Genomic DNA, 23,260 nt, shown 5'->3' with positions numbered 1-23,260 from the left:
GTGGTCCCTGGAGACCCACGCTGATGCTGGAGGGCAGGGTAAAAGCTTGCGTGGCTTCACCACCGGCAGGGGGTGGGGATGGGAGTCGGCAGGGGTAGGGGAGGGATTGGAGGTTTGCGGACACTCTTTAGGAAGTATGGCTTGGATCACTGTTGAGACCCCGTCCAGCCCCATGCTTCTCTCAAGCCATGATCCCCAAATCTCACTGTCTCCATCTAAAATGGAATGAGGCTGCCTGTTTCCTGAGTGTGGGAGTAAACAGGCTCTTTCCTGGGAGAGGGGTGATTGTGAGTCCTCGGGCAACACACCTCAGAGGAACAAGAGCCGTCTGCATTAAGACGTACACGTGGGGGCTTTAGAATGTGTGGTGAGTGGTCAGAACTTGGGGCAACACCTTGAAATGCCGCACGCTTTGGGAATGGATACAGGAAAGAATTTCAGTTCTCCCAAGGAGGAAGGTGAAGATGAAGGGATGATGAGTGAGAAGACGGGCAAGGACCCAGCAAGGGGCGGGCTCTGAAGATGCCCCCAGACCAGGAGACACAGGGCCAAAGATCAGGCTGAAAGGCGTTTCAGGGAAAGCAGAGGCTCAATTGTCCATCCCAAGGACAGCCCTGGTTGAAAGAACTCCGAGTACTGTTTACAGGACGATAATTTGCAGCAGTAAGATAAGTAGCCGTTCTTTCTGCTTGTCAACATAAATATCCAGGGACCATGTTTTGCTCAGTGATATCCCCATGCTCGTGTGTGAGCTCATTACTCTTGCAAAATAGAGCAGAAAAAAATAATTATTATTTATTTCTACAGATCCATGTCAGCATCCCAGTAAAAGCATAGGGAAAAGAGGAACCAGCTGGGAAAATGGTGGGAATGACGTGTTCTGGACAACCCTTCAGGTGTACATGGGGCCCCTTACAGAGGGCAGAGGGCAAAGGAACTTCAGAATTCAGCCTCGGCAGATAACAGGGCCAAGTGCCGAACGTACCTGCCCTGCCTGGCCATGGGGCAGAAGAGGGGTCCTCAGTCAGGTTTTCCCTTAAAGATGCAACTCACCTGTGCCCTTGGGAAGCCACCTGCTGTCCTGCAAAGATGTCCCTGGGATGCCCCGTAGGGTGCTGGGAAGTGCATGGAGGTCTCTAGTGGGCATTCAACCCCAGTCAGACCCAGATTGGCCTGCTATGAGGAACCAAGGAGGCTGTCCTGGAGCTGGGCTCTGTGTGTGTGTGTGTGTGTGTGATGAGGGGAACAAGCCTGAGCTCCAGTTCATCCACAATCTGCTCCCTCATCTTTCCCACCTACCCCCTCCCAATAAAAACATCTCCACCAGGACAAAACCCAGGCTCACCTAGACCTCCCCTTCTTCTAGATCCTGTAGAAGTCCACTTCTCCAGAAAGCCCACCCTGCCCACCCAACACACAGACCCACCTCCCCCGGCCACAAGAGCGCAAAGCTCTCAGTCTCCATCTGTTACTGAAACACAAAACCTTGCGGAGCTCATCTTTAAACCCACTGAGTGTTTCATTCTCAAATATGACCTCCTTAAGATCAAGACCTTTGCCTGGTATCCAGAGCCTGGCAGAAGGCCTTAGCCCTGTGTGTGTGCTCAGTCATTCAGGCGTGTCCAACTCTTTGAGACCCCGTGGACTGTAGCCCGCCAGGCTCCTCTGTCCATGGGATTCTCCGGGCAAGAATACTGGAGTGGGTTGCCATTTCCTTCTCCAGGGGATCTTCCTGACCCAAGGATCGAACTTGCGTCTCCTACAGCTTCTGCACTGGCAGGCGGATTCTTTACCACTAAGCTATCTGGGAAACCTATGAAAGTGAAAGTGAAGTCGCTCAGTCGTGTCCGACTCTTTGCGACCCCATGGACTGTAGCCCACCAGGCTCCTCCATTCATGGGATTCTCCAGGCAAGAATACTGGAGTGGGTTGCCATTTCCTTCTCCAGGGGATCTTCCCGACCCAGGGATCAAACCCAGGTCTCCCACATTGCAGGCAGACGCTTTAACCTCTGAGCCACCAGGAAGCCTATAGAAAGGCTCAAACTCTGGGTGGCCTGCCTGCATGGGCAGGCCAAACTCCTTTGCTAACATTTACCCAGGTGGACACAGTCTGTGTTTTCACAGACATGATTGGAGTGAGTCTTTCAGCAAAGAAATATTTGATTCTACTTTCTGCTAAAGCCAAGTCTGTGCTGTTCAGTATTAGCAACAGTGGAATTATTCGACCTCACCTCTTTGGAACACCTATCAGCTCACTGACTTGAGGGAACACAGCAAGGGAGAAAGGATGGCGGGGGAGGGGTGGAGAGACCCTGCTTGCCCCCCAAATGCATCAACTGTACAATTTGGTAACTGGCGTAATCAAACTACTTAAGAAACAACTGATTACTAATTGCTATTATTAAGGATGTCAGCATTCCATGATTTTGCTGCTGATATATTATATACAAGTCAAGATGCTACTTGAATTCTTGATTGAAATAGAAAAACTAGAGGCATTATGTTGTGTTTGGGGTAATGGTATTTAAGCATCTGGAGGCAAGTTAAAGAAATACTAATTGGGTTTTTATTAAGAGAGCTCGTGCCGCCGCACATATAGGTGCAGAATGAGTGCGGTGAATGTGGGATGGACAAGGGCCAGTGGAGTCTGCCGTGGAATTCGACTGCTCACTCCGTCAGCGCGATGTTTAGCATGCCTTGCGGTCAGGGCTACACCCATCTCCTTCTGCATGGAGGGGAAGGTCCCCCACAGAAAGCTCAGCAGTTGAATGTAAGTTAAATAAGCACAACTCCCGCCTTGGAGGACTCACATTTGAACGAATGGCAAGTGCGTGGGCATCGACAGTGTAATAGACACGACAAGAGACTAGCAACGACGTGACCTGGGTTCAAGCCTGGCGCTCCCACTATATGTGTGGTCCTTAACCTGTATGGTCTGTTCTTCTATCTGAATCCTAATTTCCTCATTTGAAACTATTGGACTGTTGAGAATTCCCATGCAGTCCAGTGGTTAGGACTCAGCGATTTCACTGCTGAGGCCCAGGATTCAATTTCTGGTCAAGGAATTAATCCCACAAACCGCACAGTATAGCCAAAAAGAAAAAGAAAAAAAAAATGGGATTAGCGGGGTCATCTCTCAGGGTGCTTCCAAATGGGACGAACTGGAGCTCCAAGACCAACATGTAGTGTTTTTGGAGATGGATGAAAACCCTGTTGCCTTCATGGGTGTGTAGAACAGGCCCCACTTTCATTGGAACCGTCAGCTCCAGGTCAGATGGGCAGGGAAGGTGTCTCCTGGTGAGAAGTGAGTTTATCAGCTTGACTCACCAAAGAGCAGCAGCCTTGCCCAGAGATGGCCTTGTTCTGATCGTTAGGAGAACAAGTCTGCAGACCAGAGCCTGTCTGTGCTATAACGAGCCCCAAGTGGAGACAATGACAGAGGAATCACGTGCAGTGAGGACTCTAGTTGGTCTGTGTTTTCCAAGGACTCCCACTTCCCCAGCAGAGAAAAACGAGGCTCAGAGAGGTTGAGTTCCACATCTCAGGTCCCACAGCTGCAGGAGGGGGAAACCCAGAGCTCTTCCCGCTACCCCGTCATGCCTATAATTGCCCTATGGCTGCATTTACAGACCAGGACACCAGGGTTCTCGTGTATCCCCTTACTGGGCAACAGTCAATTAGGAGCAGCACACAAACCAGGTATGTTCCCTGACTTACAGTCGAGGGCTCTTGACACAGACCCACCCCAAGACATGTAGCTGGAAGATCCATGGAAAACGTCCCCATGAAGGCTGTGACAGCTCTGAGAATTTACATCACACACAAGCATGCAGACACGTCATCAAGAGCATGCAGTCCATCGCTTCAAATAATTCAGAGTATTAAGAAACACTTTTCAAATAGTATTAAGAAATACTCTACAAATAATAATAATATTAAGAAAAAAAAAAAAACCTGGGTGAATGAGCGGGGTGTCTCAGCTGCAGAACAAAAACAAAAATGGGCAGCAGGAGGTCAGTGATGGCGGCGAAGGATGGGGAGACACGGGCTCTGCTGTCTTGGCTGAAGCCCTGATCAGAGTGTGTGGGGGCAGGGAGACCCTGCTCGAAGCAAAATGAAATTAAACCTTTCTAAGTACTTATAAATCAGCACCTAATGACACTATCCCACCACCAGCCGGAGCATTGCTCTTATTACTTTGATTCACAAGCCAGGAAAAGATCCGGAATTATGCACAAATTATTGTCCCATCTTCTTAATTAACGCTGATTGCAAAATTCTTGCTAAAGTCCTTGCTAACAGACTCAATTATGCGCTGCCTGAATTGATTCACCCAGATCAAGTGGAATTTATTAGAAATACACTTTCCTACAATAACATCAGATTATCTTTGAATATAGTTAAATTATTTAGGAATAAAATAGTTCCAGCAGCAGCCCTTGCTTTAGCTTCAGAAAAATATCTCCCACCACCTAGAATGAAGATATTCCTTTGCTTTCCACCAGACACACACCCTAAGCTCTTTTTTTTCCCAGAAGCAGGTTGAATCACTGTGATGAGATGAGATGTATGCCTTCGAGCTAATGGTCCAGCTTCAAAGCATATGGGCAGGAAGAAAAATCCTGCAGGGTCACGTCTCAGCTTCCCCCAGTATGAACCGTCACTGCCTGTGGAACACGGTGAAATTGCAATTAGACTAAATCAGGATATTTTCAGAATCAAAATTGAGAAACAGGCTAATAAAGACATAATGTATGCTGATGACACACTTCTATTAGCATCGTTCCCCAGCACACTGGAGGGGTTCAAAAGAACAAAAAGAAAGGAAGATACGAGGGAAGGTCCTTTCTGCCTTTCCAGGAGGGCAATGGTTCCTGCAATGGTACACCCTGTTCAGGATAAATATTCCAGAGAAACAATTGGAAATAGCAAATGCATTACCTGTAGCCTGGTACCAAATACTAAGCCCAGCAGCTGGGCATTGAACAGGGGCTGGGCTTGTCCTAGAGGCCATATCTGGGCACAGGGTAGGTGCGTAATAAATATTAATAGACAAAACAACATATGGAAGACAGTAAAAATCTGTTGGGCTGTCCCTTGAAAGATGAATGTGCACTGATGGGCTGTGATGGAAAGGAAGGGCCGGAGACAGAGGGAACATGGAGCGCACAGCCCACCTCATGCAGGGAAGTGGGGCCTGGCTGGAAACAAGGAGCATAAGTCAGAGGAGAAGGAGGACTATCCGGGTGAGCAAGCTGGGATTGTATCGTGCGAGGCCACAATTTCTAGACATAGGCGTTTACATGTATTCGGAAAGGCAGTGAGGAGCCATTCAGCAATGGAATGAGATCATCTAATCTGGAAAAAGTTAACTCTTGCATAGGTAGGAAGGATAGAGGTGGAGAGACTGGTGCCCTGAGACCAGCTGCAGACATCCACTTCCCTCCTCCTTTACCAACAGAGTCCCTGTGGCAACACAAGGTTTCCGGCTGGAGAAAGAACACCATCACTCCTCCCTTGAAGCCAGGGGTGGCCTCGTTCTCAACAATAAGGGGCCAAACAGAAGATCCAAGATGACAGAAGAAAGAGTCAGTGAATTTGAAAACAGGTTAAAAGAAAGTATCCAGTCTGAAGATCGGAAAGGAAAACGATTGAAAATAAAATGAACAGGGGCTGTGGGACAACACAGATCTGACACGTTCGAGCAGAATCCAAGAAAGAGAAGAGAAAGAGAATGGAGCAGAAAAAGGATTTATAGAAATAATTGCCAAACCTTTCCCAAGTTGGATGAAAGATATAAATTTACAGACTCAAGAAGGTTAGCAAGGGCTCCCCTGGCGGCTCAGTGGTAAAGACCCCTGCCTGCCAATGCAAGAGACACAAGCTCCGTCTCTGACCTGGGAGGATCCCACACACTATGGAGCAACTAACTCCGTGTGCCACAGCTGCTGAGCCTGTGCTCTCGAGCAGGGAACCACAACCACGGAGTCCACGTGTTGTGGCTACTGAAGCCCTCGTGCCCTAGAGCCTGTGCTCCGCAACAAGGGGAGCTGCCGCAATGAGAAGCCCTCAGCTCAGTCCAGTTCAGTTGATCACTTGTGTCCAACTCTTTGTGACCCCGTGGACTGCAGCACGCCAGGCCTCCCTGTCCATCACCACGTCCTGGAGTTCACTCAAACTCATGTCCGTCAAGTCAGTGATGCCATCCAGCCATCTCATCTCTGTCGTCCCCTTTTCCTCCTGACCTCAATCTTTCCCAGCATCAGGGTCTTTTCCAATAAGTCAGTTCTTCGCATCAGGTGGCCAAAGTATTAGAGTTTCAGCTTCAACGTCAGTCCTTCCAATGAACACCCAGGACTGATCTCCTTGAGGATGGACTGGTTGGAGCTCCTTGCAGTCCAAGGGACTCTCAAGAGTCTTCTCCAATACCACAGTTCAAAAGCATCAATTCTTCAGCACTCAGCTTTCTTTACAGTCCAACTCTCACATCCATACATGACCACTGGAAAAACCATAGCTTTGACTAGATGGACCTTTGTTGGCAAAGTAATGTCTCTGCTTTTTAATATGCTGTCTAGATTGGTCATAACTTTTCTTCCAAGGAGCAAATGTCTTTGAATTTCATGGCTGAAGTCACCATCTGCAGTGATTTAGGAGAAGCCCTCACACTGCAACAAAGAGTAGCCCCCAGTTACCACAACTAGAGAGAAGCCCATACAGCAGTGAAGACCCAGCACAGCCAAAAATGAATAAATAATTTTTTAAACAAAGAAGTTTAGCAAACCCAAAGCAGGATAGACATAAAAGAAAGAGACAGGTGTGTGCCTGGTACCCAGATGCTCCACTGACTGTTGTTGAGTCAAATTTGCCATGAGAATTAAGAGCACATTTCACTGAGGTGAAGGGTAGAAAAGGTATGCAGAGAAAGAGATGCAATAACTTTCCTATTTGAGGTGCATGTGACTCTCCTGCCTATAAGCCTGCAGTCATTCCTTACTGAATACAGCAAAGGCATGCAAACTGTCGCCTGAGGGCCAGCTACCTGTTTTTATAAATAAAGTTTTATTAGAACACGGCCCTGCCCATTTATTTACATATTGTCCGTGGTGGCTCTCATGCTACAATGGCAGAGCTGAGTAGTTGCCACAGAGACCATAAGAGGCACAAAACCTAAAATATTATTATCTTACACATTACAAAAAAGGTCCAGCAACCCCTGTCCAACAATGAAGAGTCCCAATTTTATAGCCTGTGTCCGAGGACTTAAAATATGTGCTGTGAACTAACCCACCCCACCATCTCTCCCAGCATCTCTTCACCCACCCTGTACTCTAGTAACTGGTCAGTAAAGGTGCTACTCACAGCCCACTGCAGGTAGGGGGTGCTCCATAAAGGGTTTGCTGTGAAAATTGTCAGTAAACGTTTAGAAACATCTACAGCAACTTGACAATTAACATTCTGGACTTGGAATTCTGCCTTTTCTCCATTTGGGGTTTTTTTGTTGTTGTTGTTAATTAATTTTAATTGTATTCTGAAAAAGAATCACTCTATGACAAATTGGGACCAAAAAAAAAAAAAAAAAAAATCCTTGGACTTCCCTGGTGGTCCAGTGGTTAAAATTCTGAGCTCCCAATGTCCAGGGTGGGAGTTTGAGCATCTCTGGTCAGGGAAGATCCTGTATGCCACATGGCCAAAAAGTTTAAAAATAATTAAAAGTTTTTACATTCCTAGTCCTTCAGCTGAGGTGGTTGAGAAATTCTGGTCTGCACCAGCCTCAGTGACACCCCCAACCCCTCTCACCCCTCCTGGCCTTGGGACAGGCCGTCTCTGCTCCCCATCTTCACCTGCTCTGACCACACGCCCACCCATCCTTCCAGGTGGCCCAGTTCACAGTCAGGTGCTGTGGCCTTGCAGGGTGTTTGCTGGGCATCCACATCTGCGAGGGGGAGGGGAGAGGGCAGGATGGGCAGAGGGGAGGTTGACCTGCGACCCAGGCCCCCCCCACATCTCAGCCAGACCCCAGGGGAGCGTTAGAGCTGACCCATGTCATGGTTTCCCCACATGAAGTCACCAGGGTAGCACCAGTCTCCTGGCTCCCTCGGTCTCTAGATCCGCCCCACTGGGGGCCGTCCCTTCTAGAAGGAGGTGGCTCTCTCCCCAGAAGGAGCTCACAGTGGGGAAACAAGTCCTCCCAAACAGCAGCATCTGGGCAGCTCACCTCTGTGTCCACCAAGGTCTAAGCCCTCAACTCTGATCCCCAGACCTGCTGCCAGTGGCTCACTTTCTCCCAGGTCTCTGCTCTGCCTGCCTGGTCACCTAAGCGCCCACCCTCCAGACTGCACCTTGGGCCCCAGCAACACAGCTTCGAGGCCAAGGATGCTTGCCTCTCGTTCAGCCCAGGATAACAGGACCAGGTCCTGCAGCACAGGCCAAGAGAGGGAAACAGACACCCTCAGGGATCATAAGTCATCTTCTCCTTCAATTCCCTCTGTGCTTTGCTCAGATGCCACCTTCAGTAAAAGCCTGTCCCACCCCTACTTCCTGGCATTCTCATAACTTCCCTGATCCGTTCTCATCTTCACACCTGGACCCCTATCCATCAGTGGTCTCACTCCACTTGCCAGCTAACGGCTGTCTAGTCTTTCTCTCTCTTGCTAAGTGTAACCCTCCTTAAAAGCAAGGATTTCTACTCTGAATCTCTGTAGGCCTCTGGTACCTGAAAAATGCCCCGTACATGTACACTCAATATAGAATATTTCCAAATGGTGTAGAAATTCACCCTTCCACCTGCAAACTCTGAAATAGCAGTTTCACTAAACTCTTCCAAAACTTGATTTCTAAAAAAAACCATTCAGGAGACTTTCCTGGTGGGCCGGTGATTAAGAATCCACCTTCCAATGCAGGGGACTCAGGTTCGATCTCTAGCTGGGGAACTAAGATCACACACCGCAAAGCAACTAAGCCCACGAACCGCAACTACTGGGCCAGCGTGCTCTGCAGTGAGCTCTCCGAAACAAGAAGCCTGACTCCACAACTAAAGGAGCCCCTTTGGGCCACAACTAGAGAAGGCCCATGTGCCGCAACGAAGACCCGGCACAGCCAAAAATTTCAGAAAAATTAAAAAACCTTTCACAACTGGATAGATGAAAAAGATCTCTTTTTCTAACTTGCATTTCACATTGGTAAAATTGGATGTTGTGTACATGTTTAGCCGTCATTTCTATTCCTTATTATGCCTTTTATTTTTCTGTTGGAAATTCAAAGTTCTTTCTCTCTCTCTCTCTTTTTTTTTTTTTTGCAAACAGAAAAATAAGGTCAATGAACATTCAATCCATCAGACATCACTGGGCTGGCTTTGCTCTGTGCAGAGTTGCAAAACAACCAAGAGACCACCAGGCACACCCCCCTCCTCAACTGCAGGATCAGTAAGCTTCTCATTTCCAGGAGGGAGGTAAAGGATGATGAGGTATAACCATCAGACCAAGCCAACTTCAGGAGAGAAGCATTTTGCTCCCTGTGTGAGATTCATAAAAAACAATCAGTCTGAACAGGCAATTTGTCTCAAGAGGCAGGAGCTGCAATTTTATCATGTAATTAAATCCCCATGACAGTTGTAAAGAGACGCCATCACCTTTATCGGGGAGAGCTTCAGTGGGCTGCTCTCCTGCACGGTTCCCCAGAGTCTGTAAATGTCCTTCCAGGGCTGTTTACCCGTGGTTGTGCCTGCCAAGGACCAGGCTACTCCATCCCCCCTCGGCCACCGTGGATGGCAGTGCTCAAGGGCACCTTCGCTTCTGAGCATCCAGAAGAGCCCTCCTGGACTCTGGATGAGAGCAGCTCTTGACCTTTGGATGAGACAGCATTCGTGGTGTGTCTTGGCAGGATCTGCCCCAAGCTGGGTTGTGCTCTTCGGACATAAGTTAGCAAGGTGTCCCCACCCCCACCCCCACCCTGTTGTATTCTTCCACATGATGGGAATGAGGTTTCTTAATAATGTGGAATCAGTACAGACGATTTAAGTCATTATTAATAGATGCACTTGATCTGAGGGAGCACGATGCTTGAATGCTTTGTTAAATGAGGTGTGCTGTGCTAATATTGTTATTTGGAGAGAAGGGTAGGCTACGTCCATGTTTTGGATTCTGATGTCTGTGTGACTGGCTTCAGTGGATGTGGATATGTCCCGGGCTCTTAAAAGCAGAGTCTTGCAGGACTTCTCTGGCGGTCCAGTGGTTAAGGCTTCACCTTAAGATGCAGGGGGTGAGGGTTCAATCCCCAGGCTGAGAACGTAGATCCCACATACCTCATACCAAAAAACAAAAAAATAAAACAGAAGCAATATTGTAACAAATTCAATAAATACTTTTTAAAAAATGGTCCACAAAAAAAGCAGAGCCTTACATACCTGCCCAGCTTATTATTTTTAAGAAATGTTTTTCATTTTTTTGTGACTTGCTTCTTTCCCTTACATATTTTTTAATTGATGTATAGTTGGTTTGCAATGGTGTGTTAGTTTCACATGTACAGCAAAGAGATTCAGTTATACACTCATATATACATTCTTTTTCAGATTCTTTTCCCTTTTAGGTTATTACAAAATATTGAATATATAGACTTCCCTGTGCTGTACAGTAGGTTCTTGTTTATCTATTTTGTATATAGCAGTGTGTATGTTAATCCCAAATTCCTAATTTATTCTACATGGTAACCCTTGGTAACCTTAAGGGGGAAATTGCTGTCATTTTAAAAAGCTTTAGGGAGGGGGGATGAAGGAGGAGTGGCCTTTAGAAATTAAAAAAAGGAGAGTGAGGATCAAAAGATGTGTGAAAGTAAATCCATAGTAAGACCTGGGGTACTGTGCCCGGCAGTGTGTGTGCTCAGGCACTCACTCATGTCTGCCTCACTTTGACCTCATAAATTGTAGCCCACAAGGCTCCTCTGTCCATGGGACTCTCCAGGCAAGAATACTGGAGTGCTTGCCATTTCCTCCTCCAGGGGACCTTCCTGACCCAGGGATCGAGCCTTCCTCTCCCTCACTGGCAGGCAAATTCTTTACCTCTGTGCCACCTGGGAAGCCCGAGCCAGGTGGTACAAACGTTGGCTTTAGTCCCTGGACATTTACAGAAACGATTCATGTAGGAAGCAGGAAACCGACCAGGATAACGGGATGATACATTGGCATATGTGAGAAAGTGCTCAGACTTTCATGATGTCCCCAAAGGGGAATGACTTCTTGCCCCATTGTGTCCATTTACTCGGACACTTGACCCCAGAAGGAAGCCAGACCTTGGCCTAATGGTCTAGGAAAAAATCCACGCAGTAGTCCTTTGCCAAGAGCACGTGCCTCGTGGCCCAAACACGTGGAGTATCAAGGCCCCAAATAAGCAGGCTGACCCTGTAACAAACCCACTAGCTTCACATTTCAGGCTCAGCTGGGTTTTCCACAGAATGTCATCAGAGCTCATCCTCTGATGCTTCTGATGAAAAGAAAATCAATCATTCATCAATTCAACGGCAGGATGCAAAGATCCTGATATCACATGAAAATAATAATTACCATTTGAACACTAGCTTTTGTTTATCTCATTATCATTACAAGGTGGATTTTTTTTTCATCTCATTTGATTGAGAAGCAAAAATCCCCTCTTGTTAGCTACCAAGTTACAGGCCTTGGTAGGGAGAAGAGTTTTTGTGTCTCTCATGGACAAAACATTACACTTGTAAGACCCTAACATATTCTTTACAAAGCCATATTCACATCCGGTGAACTACCTGGCCAGCTCCTAGAAAGATTTAGTCTGTTCGGATTCTGGGCTTCCCTTTCGAGCAATGGCTGCATGTTAGAGGCATCTGGAAAGTTTCTTACTTTGCTGATGCTCAAGCTGTACCTCCAACCAATTACATCAGAATCTCTCAGACTGGGATCCAGGCATCAGTGTTTCTAAAGCTCCAGTGATTCTGGAATTCAGCAGTTCTTTACATGTACCATTATTTCTCCAGTTTGAGTTTTTTAGCAAGATTTTCCTAAAGAATGACCCGTATGTTTTCCATGTTCTCTGAAATATTTTCAACCTTATCTATGCCTACATCTCACTGCATTTTAGAGATAGCCATGTCACGAAATAAAATTCTCTGAGTCCACCCTGACCTCTTCCTAGTGACCCCAGAGCTCCAAGTGCCCCCACTTCTTTTCTAAATGCTCCCAATCCAACCTTCTCGTGAGCCATTTAAGGACCTTGCCCAAGACTGATGTCAGTTCAGGCTTTGAGGAATCAAGTTCTCTTCCTATTTGAAAATGAAAATTCTCATCTCCTGGTGCTTCTTCTGTTTTAGTCAGTTCCTCAAAGATTCTGACAGCTGCTAAGCAACTTTGTAGGTAAATTCACTCTTGAAAGAAACTGAGTTTTCATATCAACTGAAGCAGGCAGAGAAGATTAGTGGTGAGTCACATCTTGAAGGCTATATGTTGCCTTTAAAGGAAGCCGAGAAGGGTGAGGATGATGAAAATGAGATACAAACAGTCCTCTGCCTATAATTTAATAGAATTACTTCTTTTTTTTTTGATATTGAGTTGTATGAATTCCTTATATATTTTGGGTATCTTGCCGGACATATCTTTTGCAAATATCTTCTTTCATCCAGCAGGTTGCCTTTCTGATTTGTTGATGGTTTTGATGTGCAAACGTTTTCTAGTTTGAATAGGTCCCATTTGTGTGTTTTTGCTTTCGTTGCCCTTGCCATAGGAGACATATCCAAAGACATATTGGTTAGACTGATGTCAAAGAAGTTACTGCCTATATTTTCTTCTAGAAATTTTATGGCTTAAGCTCTTACATTTAAGAGTTTAATTCATTTTGAGCTTATTTTTGTATATGGTATAAGAGAGTGGTCCAGTTTCATCCTTCTCCATGTAGCCACTCAGTTTTCCCAAAGCCATTCACTGGAGAGACGTTTTCACATCACACACGCTTGCATCCCTCGTTGCAGATTCACTGACCACATGTGCGTGGGTTTACTTCTGGGCTCTCTATCCTTTCCATTCATCTACATGCCTGCTACTGTGCCAGTACCACACTGTTTTAATTACTGTAGCTTTGTCGCTACAGTCTGAGAGTATACCTCCAGCTTTATTCTTCCTCCTCGAGATTGCTTTGACTGGGAATTCCCACATGTCCAGTGGTTAGGATTTGGTGCTTGCACTGGGGCTAGGGTTCAATCCTGGGCTGGGGAAAGAAGACCCCGTGAACCTCTAGGCGCAGGCAAGAAAATAAAATTTAGAAAAATTAAAAGATTGCTTTGGTTCTTTGAGGTCTTTTGTGGTTTTATACAAATTTTAAGATTATTTTTTCTAGTTGTGTGGAAAATGCCATTGATATTTTGATAGGGATTGCATTGAGTCTGTATATTGCTTTGGGTAGTATGAACATTTTAACGATATTGATTCTTCCAATCCTTGAGCACCAAAAATCTTCCTATTTGTTTGTGTCACCTTCAATTTCTTTCCTCAATGCCTTTCCATTTTCTGAGTACCGATCTTTTACCTCCTTAGGTAAGATTATCCCTAGGTATTTCATTCTTTTTGACACAATTGTAAATGGGATTGTTTTCTTCATTTCTCCTTCTGATAGTTCATTATTAGTGAATAGAGATGCAACAGATTTCTGTATATTAATTTTGCATCCTGCAACTTTACTCAATTCATGTACTGGTTCTAGTACTTTTTTGGTAAAATATTTGGAGTTTCCTATATATAATCTTATGTCATCTGCCAATATATAGTACCAGTTTGACTTCTTTCTTTCAATTTAAATGCCTTTTATTTCTTTTTCTTGCCTAATTGGTGCAGCCAGGACTCTATGTGTTCCTTGAGGATAAATGTGTTATGCCTTTTTGTCTCTGAATCCCCCAAACCCAGCAACACATCCTAGAACATAATCTTACACAAATGATTACTGAATGAATAGGTGAATGAATGGGTGGACCTTGGGCCATTGGTGGGGGCTTTTTTTGTTTGTTTACTTTGACTTTTTTGATGTCATAGTCACACATACAGCTCTTTTTCCTTAAACAACAACAAGCCTGCTATGCTCCTGATAATCTCCATGTCCTACTTGTGAAGCCAATTCCGTCTCCCATGAGCTGTTTTTAAAAAGCTCTCACGAAGAACAAAGTCTGTTTCTGGGCTGCTACTCCCTGCCCACTGAAATCAAGCTTGGGTATTTAGGGCACTGTTGACAAATATAACACTCGGAAAGCTAAACTTAGCATAGAACACAGGGTGGAATGGCTCTTATCACTGGACTCACCTCCAGGCTTCCACCCCTTTTAAAAATAACCCATGACAACATGCGTCAGGTACAAAAGAATGCTCCAGTTTAAAGCACAGGCTCCAGCTGGATCCTGGATTATAGTTGCACATGAAAAGTCTTTCAGAAATGTATCTATTTACAAACTATCAGTCTGAGAATATAACAGGGCAAAATGGCTATGTTTAAAGAAATGAGATATCTGAAGAATTAATATCACTATTGAAATGAATAGAGCAATGACATAATTGGGAAATGAAAAGGGAAGAGTCAAAGATTTTATTTAGTGAACATTCTAGAAGGGAAATGGTCTTCAGTGATGCTGTGTACCATTCTCTGTATACTCTTGTCTCTTGTGTCCAAAGAAGCCTGTATGTTCCTTGCAAACATGATCTGTATCCTTTACCATTGCATTTTCCACAGTACCCAGCAGTGTTCTCAGTCACCCCCATTGCCTACACTGTCTGCCATCCACATGAGCTCTTCAGCCTTCAAGACACAGTCAACTCAACCTATATGCCTGCACAAAGCCAACACAGACGAGCAGACAGACAGCCACACCTCTCCTATCCAGCACCCTGCAGTCCCCTTCTACAGAGGAGATGTGGGTTTTACCGTTGGAAGAAGCTCTAGGCCTTGGGTCAGCCTGTGGAATACATTTATGCCTGAAAGTCAGGTCTATGATGAGGGTAAAACACATCTTTATTAAGTCATACTGTTGTTTAGTTGCTAAGTCATGTCCAACTCTTTGTGACCCCAGGGACTGCAGCCTGCCAGACCCCTCTGTCCATGTCATACTAAGACATTCTTGCCTGGCCCAGGCAAGAATATTGTAGTAGGTTGCCATTTCTTTCTCCAGTGGATATTCCCTACCCAAGGATCAAATCTATGTCTCCTGCATTGTAGGTGGATTCTTTACCACAGAGCCATCAGGGAAGTCCCCTTATTAAATCACGAAAGTGTTAGTTGCTGAGTCATGTCCGACTCTTTGTGACCCTATGGACTGTAGCCCGCCAGGCTCCTCTGTCCATGGGATTCTCCAGGCAAGAATACTGTGGTGGGTTGCCATGCTCTCCTCCAGGGAATCTTCCCGACCCAAGGATCAAACCTGGGTCTTGTACATCACAGGCAGATTCTTTACTATCTGAGCCACCATAAGAGCATCCAGTTTCCCCTCCACCCTTTACTGCAAGTTCCACTAAGAAAAACCAAGGGTATTCTGCTGGGTCCCCCTTTTCATGGAAATCTTGATGAAAGGAGCACCCCAGGGAATATAGGACCAAAATAAAGGCCCAACACAGAGATCCTGCTCAGGCTTCAGAAGGCCTTAAAGAGAGTAGGGAAGGTCAGTGGGCTGCTCTGCGGAGTGGAGGAGACTGAGAGAGAGGCACGTGGGGAAAGAGGGTGCTTAGGAAGCCCAGATGTGACTAAGGAGCTGCTGCCTCTTGAGCCCTGCCCCTGATGTCAGAGCTTTCTTCCTGCTGTCTCCCTACTGGTTGCTTGTCTGCAGCACCACATAGCGACAGGTCCCTAGGCTACCGCTGGTACCAAGAGGATGGCGGCTACTGATATCTCCACTCCCTCCCCCGAGTGTCTGTGCCCAACTCTCCTGGGCACCAGCTCCACGGCTTCCCTTCCCAGGACCAGGCAGCGCCCTCCGACCCGCCTTCCTCCCTGCAGCCTCTGGGCGCGTGCTTTGTTACAGCTCAGCTTCAGGGAGCCCCACCGCACTGGCCCTTCCCAACTTTCCAGCAGGGGAAAACCAAGAACTGGAAAAATATGTGAGAACTGGGTTTTATCTATGCTATAAGAAAAAATAACCTCATTACTCTTTTTTTAAATTTTTTATTGAAGTATAGTTTATTTACAATGATTCAGAGTTACAGCAAAGAGATTCTGTTTTATTATATATATGTGTGTGTGTATATATATATATATTCTTTTTCAGATTCTTTTCCATTATAGGTTAATACAAGATATTGAATATAGTTTCCCGTGCTTACAGACTTATGTCTTATATGTAGTAGTGTGTATCTGTTAATCCCCAATTCCTACATGCATACATGCCAAGTCACTTAAGTTGTGTCTGACTCTTTGCGACCCCATGAACTGTAGCCCGCCAGTCCCCTCTGTCCTTGGAATTCTCCAGGCAAGAATACTGGACTGGGTTGCCATGCCCTGCTCCAGGGGATCTTCCCGACCCAGGGATCAAACCCATGTCTTCTGTGACTCCTGCATTGCAGGTGTATTCTTTACCGCTGAGCCATTAACCCCAAATTTGTAGTTTATTCTTAATTTATCCCTGTCCCTACTTTCACCTTTGGTAACCATAAGCTTGTTTTTTTGTCTGTGAGTCTACTTCTTTTTTTATAAATAAGTCAATTTGTATCATTTTTTTGGATTCCACATATAGGTGATATCATATTTCGCTTTCTCTGTTTGACCCACTTCACTTAGTATAATAATCTCTAGTTCCACCCATGTTGCAGCAAATGGCATTCATTCTTTGTATGGCTAATATTCTTATTATATACGTATGTGTGTGTGTGTGTATGTGTACACACATCATCTTCTTTATCCATTCATCTGTTAATGAACATTTAGGTTGCTTCCACGTCTTGGCTATTGTATGTAAATAGTGCTGTTATGAACACTGCAGTGCATGTATCTTTTTTAATTAAGAGCTTTCATCTTTTCTGAATAAATGCCCAGGAGTGGAATTGCTGTGTCATATGGTAACTCCATTTTTAAACCTTATTAATGTTTAGACAATAAAATAATCCCTGAACTAGTAGCCAGTAACTAGTACATTACTAATAAAGAGCTGTTACCATTCATTAAAAACAATTGTGGCCTCTCTCATCTTCAGCAAGGGATGCACATTTTGGGATCAGTTCTCAACAGCTGGAAGAAACCCCCAGGCCCCAGATGACGATGCCTTTGGGAATCCCTGATCTGTCCTACTATGGGGCCTCCGCCCGGGACACTTGTGCAGAGCCTGGCCATTTTTAGTGTCTGTCTGGATCTCCCTGACACAGCCTCGGGGCCAACACAGCCCTCGGAACATACATCCGCTCACCACTGGCCACAGCAGCTAAGGAAGAGGATGAAATGAAAGCAGCCATCCTATACAGCAGGAAAAAGAAGCCCGCCTGTTTCAGGCCGTCTGCCCGCATGGTGTGGCGAACTGGTTGGGAGACACACAGATGGGCCTGGCTCTAGAGTTTACATGTACACAATCGCAAGGGGGTGGCCGAGCTCTTTGGCGTCTCAGTGGTCACATGATGCTGGTCATACCGAGTGACGGTTATCACATCAGAGCCCACAGGAGTTATAAATACACCACCACCCAGCCCCGGCTGGATGACAATTGAGTAATGACAATAGAAATAGCCCACACTCCAGAAGACCATCTTTCCCCTTCCTGGAGAGCCTTTCTGAGATCATCAGCATTGCGATGGACGGACAGCCAGAGCCAGTTAGAGGGAGACTTCAGATCTTTCAGAAGATGGAAAAAGAGCCTCAAGCAAGAGATGGGTCACCGGTTCTCGAGTACCACGCTGCCTTGGTCACAGGAGACCTGGAGCATCTGAAGCCCCTCATGGACAAGTTCTTCCAGGATGCTAATGTGGTGTTTGAGATCAAGAAGGACGAGATGGTGTGGCAGGTGAAATCCCCAGCCACGTTTGGACTGTCAGGTACCTTTGCTCTTTTAAAGTCCCGTTATTTTTAAGGAGCTACTAACACATGTCTGAACATATAGCTGCAGCATGTAGGCTGCTCACGACGGTGCTGCATTTAACAAGCTCGAGCCAAAGACATTGACAAGCCAAAATGCGTGGACGATTTTTCAGACGTAGTTTTAGGTGATCGGATATGAGCGATCACATTGGAAAAGCCAATCAGTGGGTGAGGAGTGCCCATGCGATGCTAGAAGTGGCCTCTTGTCTTTAAAAAGAGATCTGGTTTGGGTGTTGATCTGCCAGAGCCTGGATCTGGCAGCCAGGGGGTTGGGAGATAAAGCACACCTCTCCTTTGAGTATTCCTGGAGCGGGCCCTGGCAGGCAGCGCTGTGCATTTCCTCTCTGAATCTGTGAACTCCAGGGCTCCAGGGCAGAAGCGGGCACAGAGCCAGCACTGGGCAGGGCGAGCCCTCAGGAGACACTCCTCCTGGATCCCAGGGCAGCCCGGGAAGAGGGAGGAGAGGGGAGAAACCAGAGGTCCTTAGGTCGTATATGCCTGCATTCTTGTTGCCTGGACACTGTCGCTACGTGCCGGGCAGGCAAACATGCTCCCAAGTAAAGAGAAGCCCCCTTGCCCCCATCTGGGATGCATGGACTAGCTGACCACCAGGCTGCGGTGAGGCGGCTGGAGCTCTGCACTGGGCACCCTTCCGCCCTTGCCTCCCAGTGCTACCTGTTTACCGAGAGGGTTCACATGATGCAATAATGAGGACGCAAGGCTCTGTGATCAGCAAGCCAAGGGCCAGGGCCCGGTGCTCCTGACTCGTGAGCTCTGGCAGACCAAGAATGAGGAAGGGTGGTTTCCAGAGCACTGACACAGTTTGCCTACATGTCACATGGGGAGAAGGGAATAAACCCAGGCCCTGCCAAAGGGCTAAGCAGCTCAGAGCAGTCAGCGAGGCGGCAGGGGCTGCGGGGAAGCGAGCACAGGTCGTCTGGGCCGAAATCCCTCCCAGCCAAAGGCACTGCAGTGCCTTTCCAGGTCTCCTCTCCCTCACCTGTCCCCAGACGGGGAGTGCATCTTCCTCCACAGGGCTGTGGGACGATCCAATCAAGAATGCCAACTGCCTGAATGTCTAATTAATGTATTTTTTAATCACATGCCTCACAGCCCTGGACACACTCGCAACATGCTGAAATGATGTAATTTCAAATAGATATTAATGTCAGCTCGTGGTCTGAATCAAAGTTTCCTTCCTCTTTACCACCTTAATCTTTCCACCCCTAAGAGTGCTGTTTTTCTGTGGCACAACTGTACGACAGGAAATCAGAGCACCCTGGCAGGGAAGGGATGTTGAGTTATTACCGAGCAAAGGGCAGCCCTGAGCGTTGGTGCTGGCCTGTGGCCTCAGCGCGAGCTGGGAAGACAGGATGGATGCTGCTGGCCTCCATGCTCTTTCAGCTCAGCCGCTTGACTGCTCCACGCTGGTCCAGTAGCAGAGATGACCCAGCCCAGGCTGAGAACAGGGGCCCCCATGCTTCCTGCAGCCAATTCAGCACCTCGTGAAGGGAGCCATGGGGAAGGGAAGACACAGGTTCACGGTGGCCAGCCCCTGGGTGCCACACCCATGATAGAATGCTGGCCCCCTGGAGCTTGCGGTCCCAAGAAACCATTCCCACAGAGGATGATGCTAAGGGGTAGCTCAGATGGTAAACAATCTGCCTGCAATGCAGAAGGCCCAGGTTCTATCCCTGGGTGTGGAAGATCCCCTGGAGAAGGAAATGGCAACCCACTCCAGTACTCTTGCCTGGAGAATCCCGTGGACAGAGGAGCCTGGTGGGCTACAGTCCATGGGTCCCAAAGAATCAGACATGACTGAGAGTCTAACACTTTCACGCACACATTTTTCACACACCACAGGGAGAGAAGCCTGCAGGGACCTGGAGAAGGGGGCTGGCCCTAAGCTACGGCAGAGCTAAATGGCCCTCCACTGCCTCTTCCTGTGAGTCCAGAGGAAGACTTTGGCATCTTGGCTGGGTGAACAGAGCTGCTGATGGTGGGTAGAGTAGAGCTGGGAACTTAGCATGCCCTAGAAAACGGAGTACCTGCTTCCTGGCCCCTCAGTACGTAAACTTCCCATCTAGGGAAAATGAGTAGAATCAAGAAGGAGGAGCTGGGCCCTACAAGAATGTATTCTCGCCTGGAGAATTCCATGGACAGAGGAGCCTGGCAGCCTACAGTCCATGGGGTCGCAGAGAGCTGGACGCGAATGTAGGTCACTGTTATCATCAAGGGCCAGATCAATGCCTCCATCAAATCAGACCCAGTGAAGACAGGGGTCCATGTAGGACCACATCCCCGGGGCCTCCAGCCACCATCACCCACCACCAGGATGACAGGCCCCTCTTCTCCCAGCAGTGCACAACCTCCAGGCTGGGCCCTGGGGACCCGGGGTCAGGCTAGAACCCTGCGCTACATTGAGGTAGGTAATTATGAGTGGTCTTTCAAAACCGCTCAGCATGGGTCCCATGAAGGAGGTGGCCTGTGAAAAGGGTCTCCTCCACAGCTCATTACAGCCACGGTATCGATTCTTCCATCATTATCAGAAGGCATCCCTGCCATGTGAAATCCTGTCCCTTGAAGTGTATTCACCAGGGACAGCTCTCCCCATTTCCAGGAGCGCTCGTGGCCGCTAACAACCTTCCATGGGCCTTTTGAAAGCCCAAAGTTTTCAGAGAAGTGAAATGTATAGCTCCTGCTCCATTCATCCTTCAAGAAAGAGCAACCTTACACACACACAGACACACATATGCGTGCACACACAAAACCCTAAAAAGCGCAAAGAAACAAACCAGGATTGTGCTCAATGCAGACCAGCACATCAAAGGGTGCTTCTGAAAACCGGCCACTTCCAAGACAACTAAACTTTCCGAGTCCTTTTCTTGAGCAGCCTTGGTGATGTGGGTCAGTTTGTTTTGCCTGTTGTTTTCTCCTCTTAATGATAAAGGGGGTAAAATCAGGGACTCAAAAAGAGAGGGCTTGGATTCCAGAAAAATCCACAGCTCACTTTCCGCCCGCCGGCTGCCCTAATTCAGAGCCTTGAAAGTGTGAATTCCACCTTAAATGCTCCTGCTTGTTCAGCTTTTAACTCCTCACATCTTACCTGAGTCCCCAGTCACCCTCATATTTGGCAAAACCCTCTTGCTTCTCAGTAACACCCCTCTGCCCGCCACCGCCCCAATCTCTCGGTCTTGGTTTCAGCCTCTCCTTTCTGTTGCTTCTCTCCCCCAGGTCTCCATCTCTGCCCTCTCCAGGACGCTCTCTGTCCTGTTTCGCCCTCTCTTTCCCCCCTCACACTGCCTTCCCTCGCTGTCTCTCTACCCCTCTCTGTCAGCGTTCTTTAACCTCTACCCCCGAGACCTCCCTCCATCCCTTGTCTGTGGTCCAGTCGGATCTCACCCGTTTTTCTGTCCCTAAGGCCAGAGCATCTTCGAGTAGCTTCCCACATGCCCACCTGGCCCCTTCTCCTAACAGACGGTTTCCCCCATTTCAGTCTTAACGGACACCGTCCCCTCACCCGCGCCCCCCTCTCACCTTCCCTCTCCCCACCCGCTCCCCAGGCCTCTGGACCCTGGAGTACAAGCGCGAGCTCACCACGCCCCTGTGCATCGCCGCGGCCCAGGGCCACACGGCCTGCGTGCGCCACCTGCTCGGCCGCGGCGCCGACCCCGACGCCAGCCCGGGCGGCCGCGGCGCCCTGCACGAGGCCTGCCTGGGGAGCCACACGGCCTGCGCCCGGCTGCTACTGCAGCACCGCGCCGACCCCGACCTGCTCAGCGCCGAGGGCCTGGCGCCCCTGCACCTCTGCCGCACGGCCGCCTCGCTCGGGTAAGGACCCAGGGCCCCGACCCCAACCCCAACCCCGACCCCCGACCCCGCCCCCGGACGCCTAGCCCTGCACAGCCTGGATGAGAGCCCCAGGCCCGCCCCCTGTTGGGCCCACCCACGGGCCCCATGGCCCCGCCCCCAGACCCGGGCCCCGCCCACCGACACCGACAACCCCCCCGACCCCGCCCCCGGACGCCCTGCCCTGCATGGCCCCGCTAAGCGCCCCCAGGCCCCGCCCCGTAGGCCCCGCCCCCAGATCCGGGTCCCGCCCACCGCCGGCCCGGTCCCAGAGCCCGGAGCCCACGGCCAGCGCCACGATCCCCGCCGTCCGTCTCGGCCCCGCGGCGGCCACCAGGCCCGCTCCGCCCGCGCCCCCCGCCCAGCCTCGGGCCCCAGCCCGGGCCGCGCCGGTTTAATTAGTGCTTGATTGCGAGCGCGGGGGGGGCGGCGCCACACGGAGGTAATGAGCCGGTGATCACCGGCCCGCAGACGCCCGCGCTGGAGAATGCTAAAAGGCCACTGGCGGGGTTGAAGCCTGAAAAATTAGGGTTTTTAATGATAATTTTATGCAGAATAATTGTCACAGTGTGACATAAATGGTTAGCTCCTCGGGCGGGGCTTCGGAGCCCCGCAAGCCAGTCGAGCTGTGCCCACATATTCTAGGACCACCCCCACCCCGACCCCAGGCCCAGGTGCCCGGCTTCTAGAAATTCTGCCGGTTCCGGGTCCAGCCCCGCGGCTGTCCTTGCGGAGGTCTGTCCACTTGGGATCCAGTAGGTCCTGGGAGACGCGGCGGGGGCCCCATGTCATCGCATGGGCCTTTTCTTCCCGGGTTTCCAGCTTGCCTTGTGTCCATCTTGACGTTTCTTTTAGTCAAAATGTTCTAGTCCCTGTTCTTGGGTTTCAGTTTTCATGGCCTTCTGTCTCTATGCTGCTGCTGCTGCTGCTAAGTCGCTTCAGTCATGTCCGACTCTGTGCGACCCCATAGACGGCAGCCCACCAGGCTCCCCTGTCCATGGGATTCTCCAGGCAAGCATACTGCAGTGGGTTGCCATTTCTGTCTCTATGGTGAGGATTAAATAAAAGCATCATGTTAAGTGCAGGCAGGCAGGACTGCTGGGCTCTCAGGGATCAGGATGGGGGCACCACCTACCAATGTCACCTGTGTTCAGAGCAGGGACTCAGGAAGCCACGTGGACCACCAGGAGGCTTGAAAGTGACTGAAGGACGGTGACTGAAAACAATATAATATCTAAAAGCAGCATTGCTGCTGCTGCTGCTAGGTCACTTCAGTCGTGTCCGACTCTGTGCGACCCCATAGACCGCAGCCCACCAGGCTCCCCCATCCCTGGGATTCTCCAGGCAAGAGTACTGGAGTGG

At 48.6% G+C, this 23,260-nt stretch overlaps 1 protein-coding gene across 3 annotated transcripts in view; it reads left to right on the top strand.

Annotated features, from left to right (window-relative positions):
* ASB18 (ankyrin repeat and SOCS box containing 18) overlaps positions 1-23,260 on the top strand; it is a 71,691-nt gene that overhangs the window by 4,581 nt on the left and 43,850 nt on the right. Inside the window, exons 2-3 of one of the 3 annotated variants that reach the window (XM_070786936.1) lie at positions 17,884-18,006; positions 21,613-21,880. In XM_070786936.1, coding sequence (XP_070643037.1) covers positions 17,884-18,006; positions 21,613-21,880 — 391 coding nt within the window. Of the gene's footprint in view, positions 1-17,327; positions 18,007-21,612; positions 21,881-23,260 lie in introns of those variants that run through there. The other 2 variants (XR_011565960.1, XM_070786935.1) reach the window with 2 other exon arrangements.

This window comes from Bos indicus, chromosome 3, assembly GCF_029378745.1.
Source record: "Bos indicus isolate NIAB-ARS_2022 breed Sahiwal x Tharparkar chromosome 3, NIAB-ARS_B.indTharparkar_mat_pri_1.0, whole genome shotgun sequence".
Lineage (NCBI taxonomy): Eukaryota > Metazoa > Chordata > Mammalia > Artiodactyla > Bovidae > Bos > Bos indicus.
Note: the sequence above shows the minus strand (reverse complement) of the source record. Positions and strands in the feature narration are given on the sequence as shown.